This window comes from Gallinula chloropus (assembly GCF_964237585.1).
Source record: "Gallinula chloropus genome assembly, chromosome: 18".
Taxonomy (NCBI): Eukaryota; Metazoa; Chordata; class Aves; order Gruiformes; family Rallidae; genus Gallinula; species Gallinula chloropus.
Genome location: NC_140103.1, coordinates 12,153,811 through 12,173,471, shown reverse-complemented (window position 1 = coordinate 12,173,471; position 19,661 = coordinate 12,153,811). Strand labels below are relative to the sequence as shown.

At 62.6% G+C, this 19,661-nt stretch overlaps 3 protein-coding genes across 7 annotated transcripts; 2 read left to right on the top strand and 1 right to left on the bottom strand.

Annotated features, from left to right (window-relative positions):
• Nucleotides 1–120: 120 nt before the first annotated feature.
• Nucleotides 121–11,553, top strand: ENTPD2 (ectonucleoside triphosphate diphosphohydrolase 2; the record flags this gene model as incomplete). The annotated part of the gene is made up of 9 exons (XM_084272527.1): nt 121–231; nt 6,656–6,773; nt 7,210–7,360; nt 9,070–9,229; nt 9,317–9,541; nt 9,890–10,159; nt 10,348–10,467; nt 10,709–10,843; nt 11,353–11,553. 9 exons carry the CDS (start codon nt 121–123, stop codon nt 11,551–11,553), a joined length of 1,491 nt encoding a protein of 496 aa, XP_084128653.1.
• A 3,346-nt stretch (nt 11,554–14,899) lies between these two features.
• On the bottom strand, nt 14,900–17,312 carry TMEM141 (transmembrane protein 141). Of its 2 annotated transcripts, XM_084272539.1 has the most exons (5): nt 17,223–17,312; nt 16,331–16,397; nt 16,157–16,240; nt 15,835–15,966; nt 14,900–15,208 (listed from the first exon to the last, which is right to left on the bottom strand). In XM_084272539.1, exons 1-5 carry the CDS (start codon nt 17,274–17,276, stop codon nt 15,129–15,131), a joined length of 417 nt encoding a protein of 138 aa, XP_084128665.1. In that variant the 5' UTR covers nt 17,277–17,312; the 3' UTR covers nt 14,900–15,128. The 2 variants fall into 2 exon arrangements, 1 of the variants encoding a protein (XP_084128665.1); XR_014617705.1 differs by having other exon boundaries at nt 15,835–16,240; nt 17,223–17,292.
• Nucleotides 17,313–17,316: 4 nt separating this feature from the next.
• PAXX (PAXX non-homologous end joining factor) lies at nt 17,317–19,598 on the top strand. 4 transcript variants are annotated; one of them, XR_014617704.1, is made up of 7 exons: nt 17,317–17,414; nt 17,514–17,577; nt 17,664–17,698; nt 17,784–17,974; nt 18,429–18,500; nt 18,598–18,748; nt 18,850–18,981. XR_014617704.1 is itself a non-coding variant. In XM_084272537.1 (7 exons), the coding sequence occupies exons 1-7, from the start codon at nt 17,329–17,331 to the stop codon at nt 19,228–19,230; spliced, it is 582 nt and encodes a 193-aa protein (XP_084128663.1). In that variant the 5' UTR covers nt 17,317–17,328; the 3' UTR covers nt 19,231–19,598. The 4 variants fall into 4 exon arrangements, 3 of the variants coding, with proteins under 3 accessions (XP_084128663.1, XP_084128662.1, XP_084128664.1); XM_084272537.1 differs by lacking the exon at nt 18,598–18,748 and adding an exon at nt 19,191–19,598 and having other exon boundaries at nt 18,975–19,068; XM_084272536.1 differs by lacking the exon at nt 18,598–18,748 and adding an exon at nt 19,187–19,598 and having other exon boundaries at nt 18,975–19,068.
• The last annotated feature ends 63 nt before the right edge of the window (nt 19,599–19,661 follow it).

The window sequence follows — 19,661 nt, the reverse complement described above, 5'->3', positions numbered from 1 at the left end:
GGAGAGGCGGGCGAGGGGGAGGAGGCGGGGAGGAGGCGCGGGAGCAGCAGCAGCAGCAGCAGCAGCAGCAGCAGCAGCAGCCGCCGCCGAGCCGCTCACCTGCCCCGCCGCAGCCCCGCCATGGCTCGTCGTGTGGCCGCCGTCCTCCTGCTCCTCGCCATCGGCTGCCTGCTGGGCATCCTCCTGCTCTGTCTCGGCTCCGGGGACACCCGGGGCCCACCGGTCTTCAAGGTGAGGGGCACCGGGACACCGGGGCTAACCCGGAACGGGGTAGAGAAGCAGCGGGCAGCCCTCGGGATGCCCTGCGGGAGGGGCGCCCGCAGCATCCAGCGCATCCCCAGCGCCAGCGGAGGTCGGTGGGGCTGAGGGGGGTCCGGACCCCGGGGTGGGGGTCGCGGGGAGCCCCGGCCGGCTGCGGGGACACCGGTGCACCCATCCTCCGCACCTCGGGGGGAAACTTTTGGGCGCAGTGCAGAACTAGCGGTGCCGTGGCCGGATGCGGAGCCCCCGGGGCAGCAGCAGCCGGGGCAGCAGCATCTTGCGGCTCTGCCTGGGGAGGGGGCACACGGGGGCACCCCGACACAGCCCGACACTGACAGTGCACTGCCCCATCCAAAAAGAGCTGGGGGGGGGAGGTTGTTTCTTCTTCTTCATTGTAAATTCAGATGCTGAAAAAACTTCCCGACCCATTTCTCATTGGCCAGATCCCTCAGATGGCTCAAAGCTCTGGGCTTTTGTTTAAAAAGTCCTTTTTTCCTCTCTTTGGTGACAGAACACTGTGGAGGGAGCAAGCCCTTGTCCTGGAAAACCCCTTTTTTTCTCATCCCAAGCCATGTCCTTGGAAACTTTCTGAGCCAGCCTGAATGCCAGAGGTATTATTGCCTCCTCTCCGGGTCTGCCAGATGTAATGAAGATTAGTTTGAGAAAACAAACTGCCTCAGCCAAGCTGGTACTCAGTGTGGTACTGGCAGTTATTGGCTTCCCTGTGACACCATTCTTTACCACCCATCCCCATGTGCTGGGGTGAACAGCTGAGTTCCAAACCCGATTTTTGTCTCCTTGGACAGAAGGGAATTAGATGGATCAGTGCTGAGCCCCCTGTGTGCAGCACTTGGGTCAGCCTGGGAAGCCTTTCCTCCTCCTGCTTCAAAGGTGGAGCTTTGCTTTTAAGCCAGATGTGCCCCCAGAAATTGAAGTTTTGTGGGTTTTTTGAGCTTTTTTTCCTCTCACTGGCTAGTAGTACCTTCCAGTCTGCTAGCAATGTCTGAACATCCCCAAACACCCATGTGGGTCCTGGCCCAGCTCTGCCCAAGGCTTGCACCACTGGGGTCTTGCACCATTCCTGCATGTGGGGTCCAGCACGGTGCTGCCCACTGCAGCTCAGCCCTGCTGGCATGGCAGTGCCTGATCCCAACCAAGGGGCTGCTTTTGCACAAAGCTCAGGGCTATTTTGAGGATGCAAAGCTTTGTTAACCCAAAATCTGCAAACATGATTTAGAGGAGGGTGGTCCTGCTGCAGGGGACCCTGGGCACATCCTCCCCATCTGCCTGGGCAAGTGGTCCTTGCTGGCTCATTCCACAGCAGCAGCAGCTGCTGTTCACTGCTGAGCTGTGGCTCCACATCTTCCCTTACCAGAGGTCCTTTGCTTGGACAATAGAAAAAATACCCTAGATGAGTTATCCTGCTGCTGGAGGGACTGATCCTGAGAGCAGGGTGCTCCCATTCCCTCAGGGATTACACAGCTTGGAGCTGTTGCTTTCTTTTGACAGTCCTTTTTTTCCCCTTCTTTTGGCAAATCTCTTTGCTGGCTGTCACAAAACCTGCTGGGCTTTTCCCCTGCCAGCTGTAGCAGGGGAGTTGCAGCTCCCACAGCAAGAAGGATACCTGTTGTAACCCACCACAGACCTGGGGGCCCCACAGGTCTCACCACCCTCAAGGGAGCTGGGACCCCACTGCACCATGGGCCTGCCCAGAGAGCCTGTTGGGTGGGGGGCTGTAGGCCTGGGCACAGCCACAGGCCATGGTGTGAGTTGGGGAGTTCTCAGTGTCCCACTCCACCTCCTCCTGCAAGGTGTGGGATGTTTCTGGGCAGAGCCAGACCTGAGCCCTCCTCGTGCCTTCACTGCCCCATGGCCTGGGGGTACCCCTGCCCTCTGCAGCCCCAACCCCCCAGAGTAGGGCTGGGCTGAGCGATGCTGCTGTGGGGCAGAGCCCACAGGGCCACAAGTAACCCAGGAGGCAGCAGGGCCAGGGACAGCACAGGGACACTGTCCCAAGTATGGGGGCCACACCAGGGACCCCCATGTAGCATCACCAGGGTCTGGTCAGGGGGTCCTGGTAGAAAAAATCTGTCATCCCTGTGCTCCAGAAGGTGTCAGGGTTGGGGACTGTCCCTTGGGCTGGGCCAGGGCCATGAACACGTGCACGAGGCCCCACCAAGCCCTGGGGTGCTGGCAGCCAAGTGTGCTGGGATGGATGAGAGGGATGATGGGTGCCAGGCGCCAGCGCAGGAGTGTGCCAGGGCATCCTCCTGACCCGCCAGGCTTCACTTCCAGCCCCCTCACTGGCAGGTGGCTGGAAGACCTGAGGGCAGTGCTCATGCTGACAGTCACTAACCAGCTGGGCTTTCAGGCAGCTTCTCCCTCCTGGGCTTCCCATCTGCAGGGCCCCTGCTGAAATCTTTCCTGTGCCCACCCACCAGCTGTGAGCCCACAGCTTGAGCCCCCTCAGCACAGGAGCTGGGACAAGGACAAGCCTGGGGCAGGAGCTCGGAGGGGCTGGCACCATCACAGTCCCAGTGCAGGTGACCCCATCCCCAATTCCCTGGAGACATGTGTCTGCCCCCAGGGCTGGAGGAGGGGGACAGGACTTCTCCATCCCCTTTGAGTGCTCAGGTCTGCCTCAGCCCTTCTGCAGCCCACACCAGCAGGGAGGACACAGCCTGAGGTGCAAAACCCTCTGTCCCCAGGCGTGGGGCAGAGGGGGTGGCCCGAGGCCACGGCAGGTCCCCTCATGCCTGGGCAGCCAGGGAATGAGCCATGGCGCTGTCATCTGGCTGGGCGCCGGGCACTCCCTGCAGCTGGCAGTGGCCACTCTGCTGCCGTGGTTCGTGTTGCCACATGTTGTTCCCTTGGCTGGGCCTGAGCGCTGCTGCTGTCTGCATTGTTTGGCTGGAGGGTGCCAGGGATCCCCCCTCACCCACGAGTCCTGGGGCTGCTTCTCACCTTTGCCACCCCCAGGCAGCAAAGGGCAGAAGGATGAGCTGGCGTGGGGCAGCTGGTTGTGCAGCAGGGTCACTGCCACCCCCAAAACGACCCCTGCCTGGGGTGCAGGGTCAGCGCTGCCCCTCGCTGCCAGCCACCCTGTTCCCTGTGCAGGCAGCAGAGCTGCAGCTCCAGCCACGTGTGCTCTGCTCCCTGGACCTGAGCAGGCAGCGTGGTTGCCCCAGGCAGCCTCACACACCCGCACGGGCACTTGCTCACCTATGTGCCCACACATCCCATGTGCACACCAGTGTGTGGGCTCCCCTGTGTGCACACACCCTCCACCCAGGCACCCCCACATCACACACCCCCACATGCATCCCCACACCTAGATATGCACCCACGTGCCTATGTCTGCACACACCCCACAGTGTGCACAGCCCCAGGCACACAGGTCTGTGCACAGCCCCAGGCACACGTGTGCACAGCCCCAGACACACATCTGTGCACAGCCCCAGGCACACACGTGTGTGCACAGCCCCAGGCACACATCTGTGCACAGCCCCAGGCACACACGTGTGTGCACAGCCCCAGGCACACATCTGTGCACAGCCCCAGACACACATGTGTGTGCACAGCCCCAGACACACACACATCTGTGCACAGCCCCAGGCACACATCTGTGTGCACAGCCCCAGACACACACACGTCTGTGCACAGCCCCAGGCACACATCTGTGCACAGCCCAGACACACATGTGTGTGCACAGCCCCAGACACACACGTGTGTGCACAGCCCCAGGTACACAGGTCTGTGCACAGCCCCAGACACACATCTGTGCACAGCCCCAGGCACACACACGTGTGTGCATAGCCCCAGGTACACAGGTCTGTGCACAGCCCCAGGCACACACCCCACAGTGTGCACAGCCCCAGGCACACACGTGTGTGCACAGCCCCAGGCACACACATCTGTGCACAGCCCCAGGTACACACATGTGTGTGCACAGCCCCAGGCACACAGGTGTGCACAGCCCCAGGCACACACATCTGTGCACAGCCCCAGACACACATGTGTGTGCACAGCCCCAGGCACACACCCCACAGTGTGCACAGCCCCAGGCACACACACGTGTGTGCACAGCCCCAGACACACAGGTCTGTGCACAGCCCCAGGCACACACCCCACACTGTGCACAGCCCCAGGCACACACGTGTGTGCACAGCCCCAGGCACACACCCCACAGTGTGCACAGCCCCAGACACAGACATCTGTGCACAGCCCCAGGCACACACATCTGTGCACAGCCCCAGGCACGCACATCTGTGCACAGCCCCAGACACATACATGTGTGCACAGCCCCAGACACACACATCTGTGCACAGCCCCAGGCACACACATGTGTGCACAGCCCCAGGCACAGACACACATCTGTGCACAGCCCCAGACACGCACACGTGTGTGCACAGCCCCAGGCACACACCCCACATTGTGCACAGCCCCAGGCACACAGGTCTGTGCACAGCCCCAGACACACATCTGTGCACAGCCCCAGACACACAGGTCTGCCTGTGCATGGGGCTCCCACTTCCCACCCTGGATTCGGGGGTGTGTCCCTGTGTCTGCTCCTGCCACAGAGTCAGTCTGGCATCCTGAGTGGGCTGTTCTCACCCCTGGTGTGTAGCCCAGGGTGTCCCTGGCTCTGCTGGTCCAACCTTTCTCATCCCTGGATGTAGTCCCTCTTTCAGTCCATGTCATCTTGCAGCCAGAAACCACTCCTGGGGCCCCAGCAGCATCAGGTTTGGGGGGTGATCTGTCAGTGCTTTCCCTTTGGGGACAGTCTTGTCACCTCACTAATACTCCTGTCACTTCAGGTGACACCTGTGGTGGTGCAATGCCCTGCCACCTGTGTGGTGGCCACAGGGTATATGGGCATATGTATGGCAGAGGTGGGCAGGGGCGATCTCCTGGAGCTGGATGGTCCCCAGGGGCTCCTAGTAGGGACATCAGCACTCCCTCACATGGGCTGGGACAGTGAAGAGGATGTGGTGAGGGGACTGTGGGGCTGGGAGCTGGTGATGAGGTGCCATCAGGCTTCCCTGGGCAGGCTCAGCATCCTTTACTGGTAGTGCTTGTGCCTGGCAGGTGATTGCCCATCTGGGCTGAGGCAGAGGTGCTAAAGGGGCTGGTGGAGACCGTGCCAAGGGCTGCATGGCCTGTGGCACACTGGGCAGAGAAGTGGGCTGGAAGCCCCAAGGCTGCCCAGGGCACTGACCCCAGCACCCAGCCCAGAAATGGCTCAAACTGGGGGTCCCCCTCCCCAGCGTTGTGCACTGGAGCAGAAGCCATGGAGGGAGGGCTGTGAGAGCCCCTTCCTCCTCCCTGCAGGGTTCAGCATCCCCAGGAGCAGCTCCCCCACACCAGTGCCATGGCACACTGGCTCCAGCCTGGCTCCACTGGCTCCTAGCTTGGCACAGGGCACGTGGCAAGCACTGGCAGCTGCTGGGAGCTGGGGAGGGGTCACCCAGTGGCAATGGTTCTCTGTAGGAGCAGGGGGTACCACTACCCAGCCCTGCAGCCCTCGGGGTGGGACCCCACTCAGCAGCTGGTGAAGACAGCAGTGGGGACAAGGATGGGACCACAGTTCAAGCGGATGTGTCAGGCCCTGGGCTGGGGGCTGGGGTGGCTTCTGGGTGCTGTGGGCAGGGCAGGATGCAAACAAAGCCTTTGTAAAAGCCAAGTTTAAGCCTTAAGTAGGTTCACAGGAAGATGCTCAGCTGCTTCCCTCTCCCCACCCACCAAGACTTGCAGCCTCCTCTCCAGCAAAGCAGCTCCAGCGGGATCAAAGGGGGTGGGGGGGCAGCCTGTGGGGAGCAGGAGGTGAGGCACAGGGGTACCTCGGGGGGGGGGGCTGAAGGCAGGATGGGGTAGCCCCTCCCTGGGAGCTGGGTAACCTTGTTTGGCAGGAGGGAATGTGGTTATTTATAGCTGGAGAATGGCTGAGCCATACAAGGGCAGGAGACACGAGGTGCCTGGCTGCCCTTCTTTGGCAGGCTGCATCCCTGAGGGGCCACTGCTGGCTGTCCCCCCATGCCAGCCCCAGGCACCCCCAGCATGGCTCAGCACAGGGAGATGGGAGCAAATAGGGTTGGGGGGACAGGAAAACCTCCTGATCTGCACTCAAGGACCAAGGGGGTCTCCATGCCCAATGAGCCAAAGTGCCCATGCTGTGCCAAGCAGCATCCTGGGGTGACTGGGATCCCAGACTGGGGAGGGCACCTACACCCAGCCACATCCTGTGGGGCAGGACCACGCCTGTGCTGGGCTGAACACCTCTCACCTCTGCCACAGGATGTTCCTAAAGCTGCTGGGCAGGCTCTTCTCTTGAGATGGGCTGGGACAGCCAGGGTGTCTTGTCTCTGGCCTGACCTGCTGCCTCCCCCCCACACAGTATGGCATCGTGCTGGACGCCGGCTCCTCCCACACAGCCCTGTTCGTCTACAAGTGGCCTGCAGACAAAGAGAACGACACTGGGGTGGTCAGCGAGCACAGCATGTGTGATGTGACTGGTAAGGACTGCCCAGGGCACCAGGGGTCTGTCACGGCCCCCCCTCTCCCCCCCCCAGGCCTGGCTCCATGGTCAGGTATCCTTCAGCACACTGAGGGGTTACAGGAGGTCCTGCTCTGTTCCCAAAACCTCCCCCAAGACTTCATGGCCATGGTTTGTCTTTTCCTGGTGTGAACTGAACCACCAGGAAAGCTGCCCAGCCCAGTGAGGAGGGAGGGATGGTTTTTCACTCTCCATTTAAGCAACCTTTGGGGTTGCAAATGGGGAACTCAGCACCAGCATGGAGATGTGGCTGGACTGTAGCTGGCTCCACGCCCACAGACACCTGCAGCACCCACCTTTTGAACAGCCTGGCAGGTGTAAAGTTCCCTCCAAGCATCTTCCCACTGAGCATCTTCCCACCAGCTGCAGGGAGCAATGCTGTGTCCTCTCCGCAGGTCCTGGCATCTCCAGCTACAGCACCGACCCTCCAGCTGCTGGGAAGAGCTTGGAGAGCTGCCTGGAGCAGGTCAAGAGAGATGTGCCCAAAGAGAAGCACGTGGACACGCCGCTCTACCTGGGTGCCACAGCTGGCATGCGCCTGCTCAAGTGAGTGTTCCAGCCACACCAGCTGCCTGGCCTCCAGTACTGCCCAGGGCACCCTGCCCTGCCACCCTGCCATGCCAGCCTGTCCTGCCACCCTGCCATGCTGCCCTTGCCACCCTGCCCTGCCATGCCACCCTGCCATGCTGCCCTTGCCACCCTGCCCTGCCATGCTGCCCTTGCCACCCTGCCATGCCAGCCTGTCCTGCCACCCTGCCATGCTGCCCTTGCCACCCTGCCCTGCCATGACTCCCTGTGATGCTGCCCTGCCAAGCCACCCTGCCATGCCACCCTGCCCTGCCACCCTGCCCTGCCACCCTGCCATGCTGCCCTTGCCACCCTGCCCTGCCATGCCACCCTGCCATGCTGCCCTTGCCACCCTGCCCTGCCACCCTGCCATGCTGCCCTTGCCACCCTGCCCTGCCCTTCCACCCTGCCCTGCCACCCTGCCCTGCCACCCTGCCCTGCCATGCCACCCTGCCATACCACCCTGCCATGCCACCCTGCCATGCTGCCCTTGCCATTCTTGCCCTTCCATGCCACCCTGCCCTGCCATGACACCCTGTGATGCTGCCCTGCCAGGCCACCCTGCCATGCCACCCTGCCCTGCCACCCTGCCATCTGTGACAGTGAGAACCAGCTGCAATGTCTCCCCTTCACCAGACAAAGCCCCAGCCCTCCTGGCTGCCCAGCTCCGCGTCCCTTGCAGACGTGGTCCTGCCTTTCAGAGCAGCAGATGCTGCCCAGGGCACGGCCAGCAGACCTGTGACTGAAGAGAGAGGAGTGGCAGCAGGGACAGGGAGGGGATTGTCCCTCTCTGCTCTGCCCTCAGGAGGCCCCAGCTGGAGTCCTGTGTCCAGAGCTGGGGCACCAGTACAAGAGAGATGTGGGGCTGTTGGAGAGGGGTCAGAGGAGCCACGGAGATGCTCAGAGGGCTGGAGCAGCTCCCCTACGGAGAGAGGCTGAGGGAGCTGGGCTGGTTCAGCCTGGAGAAGAGAAGGCTGTGGGGGGACCTCATTGCAACCTCCCAGTCCCTGAAGGGAGCAGAGGAACAGGAGGGGAAACAGCTTGTTAAAGGGCAGAGACTGGCAGGACAAGGGGGATGGAGTGAAGCTGAAGGAGGGAAGGTTTAGATTAGATATTAGGGGGAAGTTTTTTACAGAGAGAGTGGTGAGGGGCTGGAACAGGCTGCCCAGAGAGGGGGTGGGTGCCCCATCCCTGGGGGTGTTCAAGGCCAGGTTGGATGGGGCCCTGGGCAACCTTGTGTAGCTCCAGGCCTGGAGGTTGGTGTCCCTGCCTGTGGCAGGGGGGGTTGGAGCTCTGTGATCCTTGGGGTCCCTTCCAACCTAAGAGGGGCTGCATGGGGCCAGCACCAGGATCACTCACCCCATATGTTTGGCCAGCCAGGAGGAAAGTCCCCCTGTACCCACTGCCAGCCTGATGGGATATAGTGAGATCACCCCCACAAGCCACAGAGAAGGGGAGTCCTGTCCCCTCTCACACAGGAGCTGGGAGCACACCTCTGCCCGCACCACCTGCCTCCTCCTCCTCCAGCAAAGACAAGGGGAATTAGCTGCAGGGGTTTTTTGGGGGTGGGCATCCCTACAGGTCCCAGGGGAGGACCTGCCTGCCTCCTGCCCTGTTACTGCAGTGGGGCTGGGCTCCCAGGGCTGTGTGGGACCCACAGACACTCATCCCTCTTGCCTGCCCCGCAGCATCACCAACCATCGGGCTGCCGACGCTGTCCTCAGCGCTGTGAAGAACACGCTCAGGTCGTCCCCCTTCAATTTCCGAGGTGCAGAGATCCTGTCAGGGGAGGATGAAGGGGTCTTTGGCTGGGTCACTGCCAACTACCTCCTGGAGAACTTCATCAAGGTGGGCAGGGGAGCGCGGTGGCTGCAGCGGCTGGGCTGTCCCGCAGCTCACCCCGTCCTTACGCCCGCTCTTGTCTTCCTTGCTCAGCGTGGGTGGCTTGGGGAATGGATCCGGCCCCAGAAGACAACTCTGGGGGCCATGGACTTCGGGGGTGCTTCCACACAGATAACCTTTGAAACCAGGAACACCATTGAAGACCCTAAAAATGAGGTGGTGCTGAAGCTGTATGGACAGGAGTACAAAGTATACACCCACAGCTTCCTCTGCTATGGAAGGGACCAAGTCCTGAAGAAGCTGCTCTCAAAGGTCCTCCAGGTACCACCATGTGATTCTATGTGGTTCTATGTGCTTAGTGGGGATGGTGGCCATCATGAGGCCATGGTTGCTCCCCTACCATCAGCTCCAGGACAGCCCCCAACCCTCTCCTCTGGTTCCTGGGCTTCCCCCCACCCTCTCCCTTAGGGTGTTGTACCCCATGGCCAGAGCCAATACATCCCGAGTCATCTCAAAATGCTTGTGGCAACTGTCAGCTCTGCATCCCACTGCCCAAGCTCTGCATCTCCCCATCAGGGAAATGGAGGCAGAGAGGTGGTGGTGCCAGGGCACTGGGGAGGCTGGGGCTGCAGCATGGCTCATGTGTCCCACATGTCACTTTTCCAGCAAGCTGAGCCCCACAAAGCAAAGGTCTCCAATCCCTGCTGGCCCAAAGGCTACCAGAAGACCCTGTCATCGAGCAGCATCTATGACAGCCCCTGCACAGTGGAGGAGAAGCCCAGACATGACCTCAGGGAGAACATCACCATGAGTGGCAGCGGGGACGCGAGCCAGTGCAGCCAGCTGGTCAGCAAGCTCTTCAACTTCGGCAGCTGCAGCTTCTCCCGCTGCTCCTTCAACGGCGTCTCCCAGCCAGAGGTGTCAGGAGGCTTCATTGTGAGTCCCAGCACGGAGCAGGGTGCTGACCTGGCTGCTCTGTGGGCAGGTTTCCCTGGCCACCCAACGTGGTGAAGCAGCAAAGCAGCCCCCCCAGCTCTGCAAGGGCAGAGGCGTGTGCCCGCCGCACCAGTGGCAGGAGAGCTGGCTCCAAGCCTGTTCCCCAGCTGCCTCCTTTCCCCCATCAGGCCTTTTCTGCCTTCTTCTACACTGTGGACTTCATCCAGACAGTGATGAAGACACCTGTGCACTTGCCCCATGACCTGGAGAATGCTGCCAGAAACATCTGTGGCACCAGCTGGACTGAGGTGGGCTCCTTGGGCATGGCCGGGAGGGAAGGGCTGCTTCACGTGGGGCATTGCTCAGGCTCTGAGTGCAGCCCTTGGGGAGGGCAGGGTGCCCTGGCACCCATGGAGTAGGGACCAGAAAAGGCTCAGGCAGTGCCTTGGCCAGCCAGATGCCACCACCCAGAGCTTCAGACCACAGAAAAAAAGCTTGGACCCTGGTGACTTTATACCTTTTCTCTGTCCCTCCATGTATCCCACCCAGCTGCTCCAGAAGGCACCTCACCTGGAGAAGAGATTGCCAGATTACTGTGCTGTCAGCACATTTGTTTATTTGCTCATCACCAAAGGCTACAAGTTCAGCAACCATGCCTTCAGCAACATTGCCTTCCAGAAGAAGGTGGGTTGCTCCTACCGTGGGGTGTTTGGAGTTAGCCCTGTAGGAAAGAGGATCCCACACCAAGAGAGAGGATGGAACTCCCAGGGTTTAGGTGGATTTTCTGAGAGATGGGAAAAAATGAACTGAACTGAGCTGAGCTGGTTGTGGAGTCAGGTCCTCCAGTCCTTCAGTGGCTCTCAAGACACTAGTCATCTCAAACAACTCTTAGCTCAGGCTTGTTGGGAAGTTTTTTTGGGGGCAGGATCCCACTTTTGTCACTCTGGGTTAGGCAGTGAGATGAGACCTGACCTGAGTAGACAAGACCCCGTTCCAATAGGATGAGCCCAGCTCAGCGTAGTATGGACACTGTCTCATTCCTGGGTTGGCTGGACCATTGGGCAAGGGAGGGGATCAGGGTACTGTGGACTCTCCCATGCCCATCTTTTCCACTGAGGTGGCCCTGGAAGGTCTCTTGTGGCCAGTGGAGCTGGGCTGACCGGGGTGGTGACGGTGCCGTGCTGTTTCCACAGGCAGGAGACACATCAATCGGCTGGGCCCTGGGATACATGCTGAACCTCACCAACATGATCCCAGCAGAGGAGCCCTCTTCCCACAAAAGCATGCTGTACAACTACTGGGTCATCCTCATCCTGCTCTTTGTGTTCACCATCCTGCTGTCTCTGGTGACTGCTGTCTGCCTGCTGAAGCACAGCAGGTCCAGCGCGATCTGACGGTGGGGCAGGGGGAGCCTCTCTGCAAGGACTCAGCACCACCCTCCATGGCCTGAGCATCTGGGATGTGTCAAGTGCCCAGAGATATCCTCCTCCAATACCTGACACTGCCTGTCCCAGAAGGAAACCTGTCCCTTCTTGTCCTCCCCTTGCTTTTACGCTGCAGAAAGGCAGTGAGGGAGGGAGGGGGGGAGGAGGGGGGGAGAGGAGCACTGCTGGCCCTGCACAGTGACTAAATGGTTTCCCATTCAGACTGGGGGCATCTTTCTGCCACCAGACCTGGGCTGGGCCACAAGAGCAGGATTTCTTCTCAGGCAAATGGGGTGGCTGAGGAGTATCACTCACCCCAGGCCTTACAGCTGAGCTCCCCAGCCTGTCCCTGGACTGTCAGCCTGTTTCCCAGGCAGCCCTGGCCATCAGAGCCCACACTGGCTTCCTGGCTGAAGCACAAAACCTTCCTGAGGGACAGATCTTGGGCTGGACTTCCAGCAGCCTTAGTGCAGGGGCTGTGGGCAGGGGCTGAGCACCAACCAGAGGTGAGGAGCAGGCAGCTTCCCAGGTACCACTTCAGCAACCAGACCCGGTGCCCTCCCCAACCCTGTGGTTCCTAACCAGACTTGCCTTTGCCACAGCATCCTCCGTGCCCCTGGCAGCAGCACACAAAGTCCCCGTGCTCCCTGGTGCATGGCAGTGCCAGCAGACAGGACAGGCTGGCTGTGGGCATGGGGCTCTGTGCTGCCTTAGGATCTGAGCCCTGGCCCACCCTACCTTCATTCCCAAGCAAGGATGGACAAGGACATGCAGAAGCTTTGGTTTTCTTTGGTTTTCTTTTTATAAGCAGAAATAAATCTTTGTAACCACTCCTATGGCTCTGTGGCTCTTGAGCAGCACCAGGCTGATCAAGCCTGGGTGTCCCCACAGGGGTAGAGCCACTTACAGGGTCTCCTCGGACACGGCTGCAGGTGAGGCTCTGCCTGGAGCTCTGCAGCCTGCCCTGTGCTGAGACACCATCATGGCTTTATGTACTCTACCAGGCTGGAGAAACCCCCCCAAGACAGACCAAGGTGGGCTTGAAACTTCACTCTAGACTCAGATCACCTGGTCATGGGAGTTTCAACCAGCCACAGTTGCAAAGTTGAGGATTCCCAAGCACTGGAGAACCAGTCACCCCAAAGGCATGAGCAGGCTCAAGCTGACGGCCCCAGGGCTCGGTGTTGGGTCCAGTCCTGGTTAATATCTTCATCAATGACCTTGGTGAGGGAACAGCATCCACCCTCAGCAAGTGCCAATGATATAAAGCTGGGAGGAGTGGCTGACAGGCAGGACACTGAGCTGCCATCCAGAGAGACCTGGCCAGGCTGGAGAGCTGGGCAGGGAGAGACCAGATGGGGTTCAACAACAGCAAGTGGAGAGTCTGGCACCTGGGAAGGAATAACTGCTGGAATCAGGACAGGCTGGGGGTGACCTGCTGGAGAGGAGCTCTGAGGAGAAGGACCTGGGGGTCCTGGTGGGTGACAGGGTGGCCATGAGCCAGCAGTGTGCCCTGGGGGCTGAGAGAGACAATGGGATCCTGGGGGCATCAAGAGGAGTGTGGCCAGCAGGTCACAGGAGGGGATCCTCCCCCTCTGCTCTGCCCTGGTCAGGCCCCACCTGGAGTGTTGTGTCCAGTGCTGGGCTCCCTGGGATAAAACAGCCAGGGATCTCCTGGAGAGAGTCCAGAGGAGGGACAGAGATGCTGAAGGGCCTGGAGCATCTCCCCTGTGAGGAAAGGCTGAGGGAGCTGGGGCTGTTCAGCCTGGAGAAGACTAAGGGGGGACCTAATTAAAGTCTATAATTATCTTAAGCAGGGGATGCAGGGGGAAATGGGCAGCCCCTTTTCAGTGTCTGTGGGGACAGGACAAGGGGCAATGGCTGCAAGTCAGAGCATAGGAAGTTCCCCACCAACATGGGGAAGAACTTTTCCCCAGTGAGGGTGAGGGAGCCCTGGGACAGGCTGCCCAGGGGGTGTGGAGTCTCCATCTCTGGAGAGATTCCAGCCCCGTCTGGACGCCGCCCTGTGCAATATGAGCTGGGGAGCTGCTTTGGCAGGGGGGTTGGACCCCAGGAGCTCTCCAGGTCCCTTCCAACCCCTGGGATTCTGGGATTCTGGGATTCTATGCCTTCAGAGCTGTGCTCACAGACACAGGCTCTGTGCATGGGAAGCCCACCAGAGTGTCTGGTACCCCAGCAGGGCAGGAGAGCAGCCCGTGGGGCTGGTGACCTGCTCACACCATCACTGGCAGCTGGGAGCCACCACTCCACACACCCAGCCCCGGGCAGCTGCTCAGGGACAGTCCCCACATGTCAGCCCCATCTGGAAGGAGCTTCCACAGTGTCCTGCTCCTCAGCATGGCCCAGGTGAGGAGCAGGCTCCAGCAGAGCTGTGGTGCATCACTGCCCTCCTTGCTCTCACAAGTGCTGCCCCCCACTCTGGCTGAGCTCCCAGTATGTTGTGCTGGGCTCAACCCACACCCCACCCCCCCTGCAGCCACCTGGCTTTTAGCTGCTCCGGTTTCTGCTCCACATCACTCTGTACAGGCCAAGTGCCACGCCAGCTCAGATGCTGTTCTGAGCCCTCAACCCCAGTGTCCTCCTCGCACCCTGCATCTCGCCGGCACAGGGACTCCCTCACGTGGCCAGGCTCGGGGACTGTCCCCAGCCCTCACAGGGAAGGAGGCATCGTTGCTCTCTAAAGCTAAACGGTTGCTGCTGTCCCAGGACTGGCTTTTCCCATGAGAAACTTCAGCTGCAGCTGAATCAGGGCTGGACCCCCACCCAGAGCAGCCACAGCCACCGCTGGCAGTTTGCCATGAGGAAAAGATGAAGCCAAAGAGGCTTCTTTACCTTCCCACTGGTCCCTCTCCGTGGGATTCCAGCCAGGAGGACCATTCCCTCACTGGCTGGTTACAGATCTGGGGGGACAGCCTGGGACTGTCTGGGTGAGGTGCCCAAAAAGCAAGGTGGGCACCACACAGAGAGCCCCTGGACAGGCAGGGACCCCCTTTGGGGGTGCAGAGAAGACACCCCAGAGGCTGTGCAGCTGCAGGGCTCCGTCCTATTCAGGCAGGCAAGAAGAGCCCTGCCACTATGGGGGGGCAGGGACACTATTATCAGCCACAGCTCAGGCACCAGAGAGCACAGGACAACAGCTCTGTGTCCTCACAGCTTAGCTGAGACCAGTCTGTGCTGGCAGTCACTGCACAGCCCTGTGCTGTGGGTGCTGCAGCCTCAGAGGGACCAGAGCTCTCTGCCCCAACACCCACTGCAGTGGTACCACCTGTACCCCAGCACCACCTCACCCACAGTGTGAACTTCCAGCTCTTGACTTTTATTGTGTCCCCCACGTGAGATGTTCAGAGGCCACCTGGGAGGCAGCAACCACCACAGTGCCTCCACCACAGCCTCAATGCAAGAGCAACTCATCCAGGCTCCCAGGCAGTGCCACAGAGCCCACCAGTCTCACAGGCAGCTCAGGGAGGCCAGGCAGACAGAAAGGGGTGCAGCAGGACACAGGCATGGTGTGCTGGCTCTGCTGGCTACTCCACAACATCCCCATATTTGTTCCTCCTCACCAGTGGTGCTGTGACCTCGCTGTCCTCTGGGCTGGGCAGATTTTCTGCAACAAAAAAGAACAAGCTCCTTGGACCACCAACTGTTCTGGTGTGTTTGCCAGGGGCCAACAGAGAACCACAGAACCCCAGTGAAGGGTTTAAAGCCCCTTCAGCTAGGCCCAGCTTTAGGAGCTCTGTGCACCCCTGGGAGAAAGCAGCAAGCAGCTGTAGGAACCACCCAGCAGTGGCTGTTCTGCTGCCCCTCCAGCTCTCACCCCATACAGAGCAGCTGAGGTGTGGTGGGATTTACTGCCTCCCTCCATCCCCTGCCCTCTTCTTTCTCTTCCAGCAAACCCTTCCTGCTGGCTCTCAGGAATCAGGTAGAAGTGAGCACTCCCACCCCATGCCCCCAGCCCTGCTCAGGTACCTGCAGCACAGGTGGGGGGCCCAGAGCATGGAGACACAGGACCCACTACCCCAGGCAGGGAGCTCCAGCTGCCCTGGCACTGCTGCCACCCCAGCCACCTGCTCCCAGCCCTCAATTACAGGCTAGTGGGGTTTACATGGGGATTTTGGCAACGACACAGTTACCAGCTTGATGAGGAGGAGGCAGGAACAGAACACTGATGCAGCAGGGAAGAAGCAGGCGTGACAAGCCCAGGGAAAGCAACAGGGAGAGATGTCAACATACCTGCAGGCTGAGCCGCCCTGCCAGCCGTGGCCAGCTCCTGTGGGGACTTGCCTGTCTCCAGGTAGATCCAGAAGTCAGAGCATTTCTGGGTCTCAGCTCTGGTTACCACGTAGCTGGTGAGGGACCCTGCAGCTGGAGAGACCACGATGCTCCCCAGCGCCCCGGCAGCAAGGGGAGCATCTGGCTAAGGGGAAAGCACCTGCCAGCTTCAGAGCTGCTGCAGCTGCCTGTGAGCAGCCCCGGGGCTGGAAACCACCCCCCCAGGACAAGGAGGAAGCGCCCTTCGGCCTGCAACGCGGCCCTGCCCGGGCGGGACCCTCACCCGCGGCCAGCAGCAGGCTCCACTGCAGCCGGTACGGCAGCTTCTTGTTCACCAGCTTCTGCACGGCGAAGGCGGCTCCGCTGCCTGTGGAGACCCGGGAGTCGCTACCGGGCCCCTCGCCCGCCCACCCCCCCCCACACGCCCCGCCCGCAGCCGGGCCGGGCCAGGCCGCACCTGCCAGGAAGGCGCCCATCCCCTTCAGGAAGGCGTGGGACTGGCAGGCCGCGTACTGCTGCAGCGCCTGCGGGGAGACACTCAGCGCGGGGCGCCGGCACCCCGGCTCAGCCCGGCCCCCGGCCCCCCGGGCCCCGGCCCACGCTCAGCCCGGCCCCCGCCCCCCGGGCTCCGCTCAGCCCGGCCCCCAGTCACCCGAGCCCCGCTCAGCCCGGCCCCCCGGCCCCCCCGCTCAGCCCGGCCCCCGGCCCCCGGTCCCCCTGCTCAGCCCGGCCCCCGGTCCCCCTGCTCAGCCCGGCCCCCCGGGCCCCGCTCAGCCTGGCCCCCCGGGCCCCGCTCAGCCCGGGCCCCGCTCAGCCCGGCCCCCGGTCCCCCTGCTCAGCCCGGCCCCCGGTCCCCCTGCTCAGCCCGGCCCCCGGGCCCCGCTCAGCCCGGCCCCCCGGGCCCCGCTCAGCCTGGCCCCCCGCGCCCCGCTCAGCCCGGCCTCCCGCCCCCCAGCCCCCCGCTCAGCCCGGCCCCCGGGCCCCGCTTAGCCCGGCCCCCCGCGCCCCGGGCTCCGCTCAGCCCGGCCCCCGGCCCCGCTCAGCCCGGCCCCTCGGCCCCCTGGGCCCCGCTCAGCCCGGGCCCCGCTCAGCCCGGCTCCCCGGCCCCCGCTCAGCCCGGGCCCCGAGCCCCGCTCAGCCCGGGCCCCGGGCCCCGGCCCCCGCTCAGCCCAGCCCTCGCTCAGCCCGGCCCCCCGGGCCCCGCTCAGCCCGGCCCCCCGCCCCCCGGGCTCCGCTCAGCCCGGCCCCCCGGGCCCCCGCCCCCCGGGCCCCGCTCAGCCCGGCCCCCGGCCCCCGCTCAGCCCGGCCCCCCGGCCCCCGCTCAGCCCGGCCCCCCGGGCCCCGCGCACCGGGTGCTTGGCGGCCACGCCATCCTCCACCCGCCGCAAGCCCAGCGTGACCATGGCGGAGCCGGCAGCCCCCGCAGAGCCGCCCGCCCCTTCCGGCGCTGCCGCGATGGCGGCCCCGGCGGGCCGAGTCTACCAGCTGCGGGCTGGGCCGCGCCGGTTCCTCTGCCACTGCTGCCCCGGCGGCACCGTCTAGTGAGTGCAGGGAGCCGGCAGCGGGGCCGGGCGGGGGCCGGGCTGGGGCCGGGCAGCCCCGGACAGCCCCGAGCAGCCTTTTGCCGCCGCTTCCCGCAGTGTGACCGACGCGCTGGAGGTCTGGGCCGGGGAGCTGGTGGCCGCTCGCTCGCCGCTCGGCTGCGTACGTAGCGGGGCGGCGGGAAGGGCCCGGGGCTGCCGCGGGGCCCGGGCCGGCCGTTTCGGGATGTGCCCCCTCTCTCCCCGCAGCGCTGCCGGCCGGAGGAGCACAGCGCCAGGCTGAGGTGGGTGCCGCAGCCGCCCGGGACGCGGCCCCGCTTGCCTGGGGACCCCCCCCCCGTCCTCAGCTCAGCCTCCCCCCCCGCGCAGGGAGGCCTTGGGCCGGGGGGCCGCCTGGCTGAGCCTGGGCGAGGGGAAGGGCTCCCTGCGGCTGCCGGAGGACGCCCGGTGCGGGGCCCTGGAGCTCGTGAAGCTGCCGGTGGCTGAGGCGAGGAGCCGGCTCCAGGCGCTGCTGTTCGGCATGGCGGAGCGCATGGAGAGCCTGGAGAGACACGTGGAAGGTGTGTGTGGGGAGGGGGGGGAGGCTGGGAAGGGGGTGGGCAGCTCCCTGACACCTTGGCAGCATCACACCCGCACCCAGAGGTGCCCCAGCCCGGCCAGGAGCAGGCTGTGCCTCTCGCCTGCGTTGCCCAGGAGAGCTGGGCAGCTGGGTGATCGCTGCCACCTTCCTTCTGCTCTGCATCTGCCCACCTCGGGCAGAAGAGGGGCTGTGTGGGACTGAGGGATGGGGCGTTGTGTCTCCAGGCAGCACCGCACACCCCCATGGCCACATCTTTGGGGAGAAGGGGGGGGGGGGCAGTTGTCTTTTAAGGTCTCTGTTTTCAAGGCCCAGGAAGATCTTGGGGGTGTTGGCAGCCTGGGCAGGGGTGCTGGGAGGATAACTTTGGGATGTGGAGGAGCTTGCTGGGGACACTTGAGGTGCATTGTCACAAGCTCTGGTTCCTGTGTCAGCAGCGATGGAGACGCTGGCATCTCCCTGCAGCCCTGAGGAGAACACTGCCCGGAGCCAGCAGCACTTCCTGCCAGGTAGGCAGTTGCCAGGGGGATATTTCCCCTGGTTCTGCTGTTTGTTTGCTTTCTCTTTCCCAGGAGGCTGCCAGTCCTGTGTCTGTGTGCTCTTCAGGACACTCTGAGTCCCCTTGGCTGTGGCTGCTGTCAGCTGTCCCGCTGTGCTCCCTGGCACAGAGGGCTCAGGGTGCCTCTTAGGGACACACTGTGCTCAGCTCAGATGCCAGGCACCACGGGCAGGTTGCTCACTAAGTCTCCAGGAGGAGGTCAGGCTTTGCTTCCCTTCCAGACTGGGTGCTGTGGCAGGTCCATGGCTCCCTGTTCCTTTGGGAAAGGAGACCCAGCTTGACCTTTCCTCACCCACCAGTGATACTGGGCCAGCCTGGCTGACCTGCTGGAGGCTCACCCTGGGTACAAAGGGACTTGCAGGGCTGTCAGAACAACTAGCTGACCTTTTGCAATCCTCATCCTGCCTGTCCCTGACCGAGACAGACCCCAGCTCCAGGAAGAACAGGGGTGCTGGTTCAACTTTGCCTGCCAGGAGGAAGATCCCAGGAGAGTCCCTCATCAATCCTGGCTTCAAAAGGTGAGTGCTGCTCCCAGGCCCAGTGCTGGGGCTGGGCTGTGTGGAGATCCAGCATGCTCTGTAGCTGGAAGGGAACAGGGTGTGGGGCTTATGGGCTGTGATGCTCCCTCCATCCTAGCAAGAAGGCACCATCTGGAGTGGACTTTGAGGACTCCTGACTAGTGCTGTCCCGTCCCCTGCTGCAGAGCTTCATCATCAACCCTGTGCATGGCTGGTGGCAGAGGTCTCACTCCACCCTGGGCCTTCTGAGCCCCTCTCCCCCAGGGAGGCAGCTGGGGCAAGCAGGACCCAGAGGGCTGGAGCCCCTCAGGTGGGGCAGTGGCAAGGCCTGTGCCCAGGCCAGAGCGGGCAGGGGGCACAGAAGGGGTGCCTTTGTTCCTCTCAGCTCTTCCCTGCAGGCAGGGCCTGCCCCTCTCCCTTGCTCCTCATCAATTGGTGGAGTTTTTAAACAACTTTGATATTGCTGTGTAACAGAAAGATTGCCTGTGCCTCACTTACTGCCAGTAAAGTGGGTTTAAGCCAGCTGGTCTCTGGGGATGGGGACAGCACAGGTTTGTCACTCCATCCTGCTTTTCTTCTGTTCAGGAACCCTG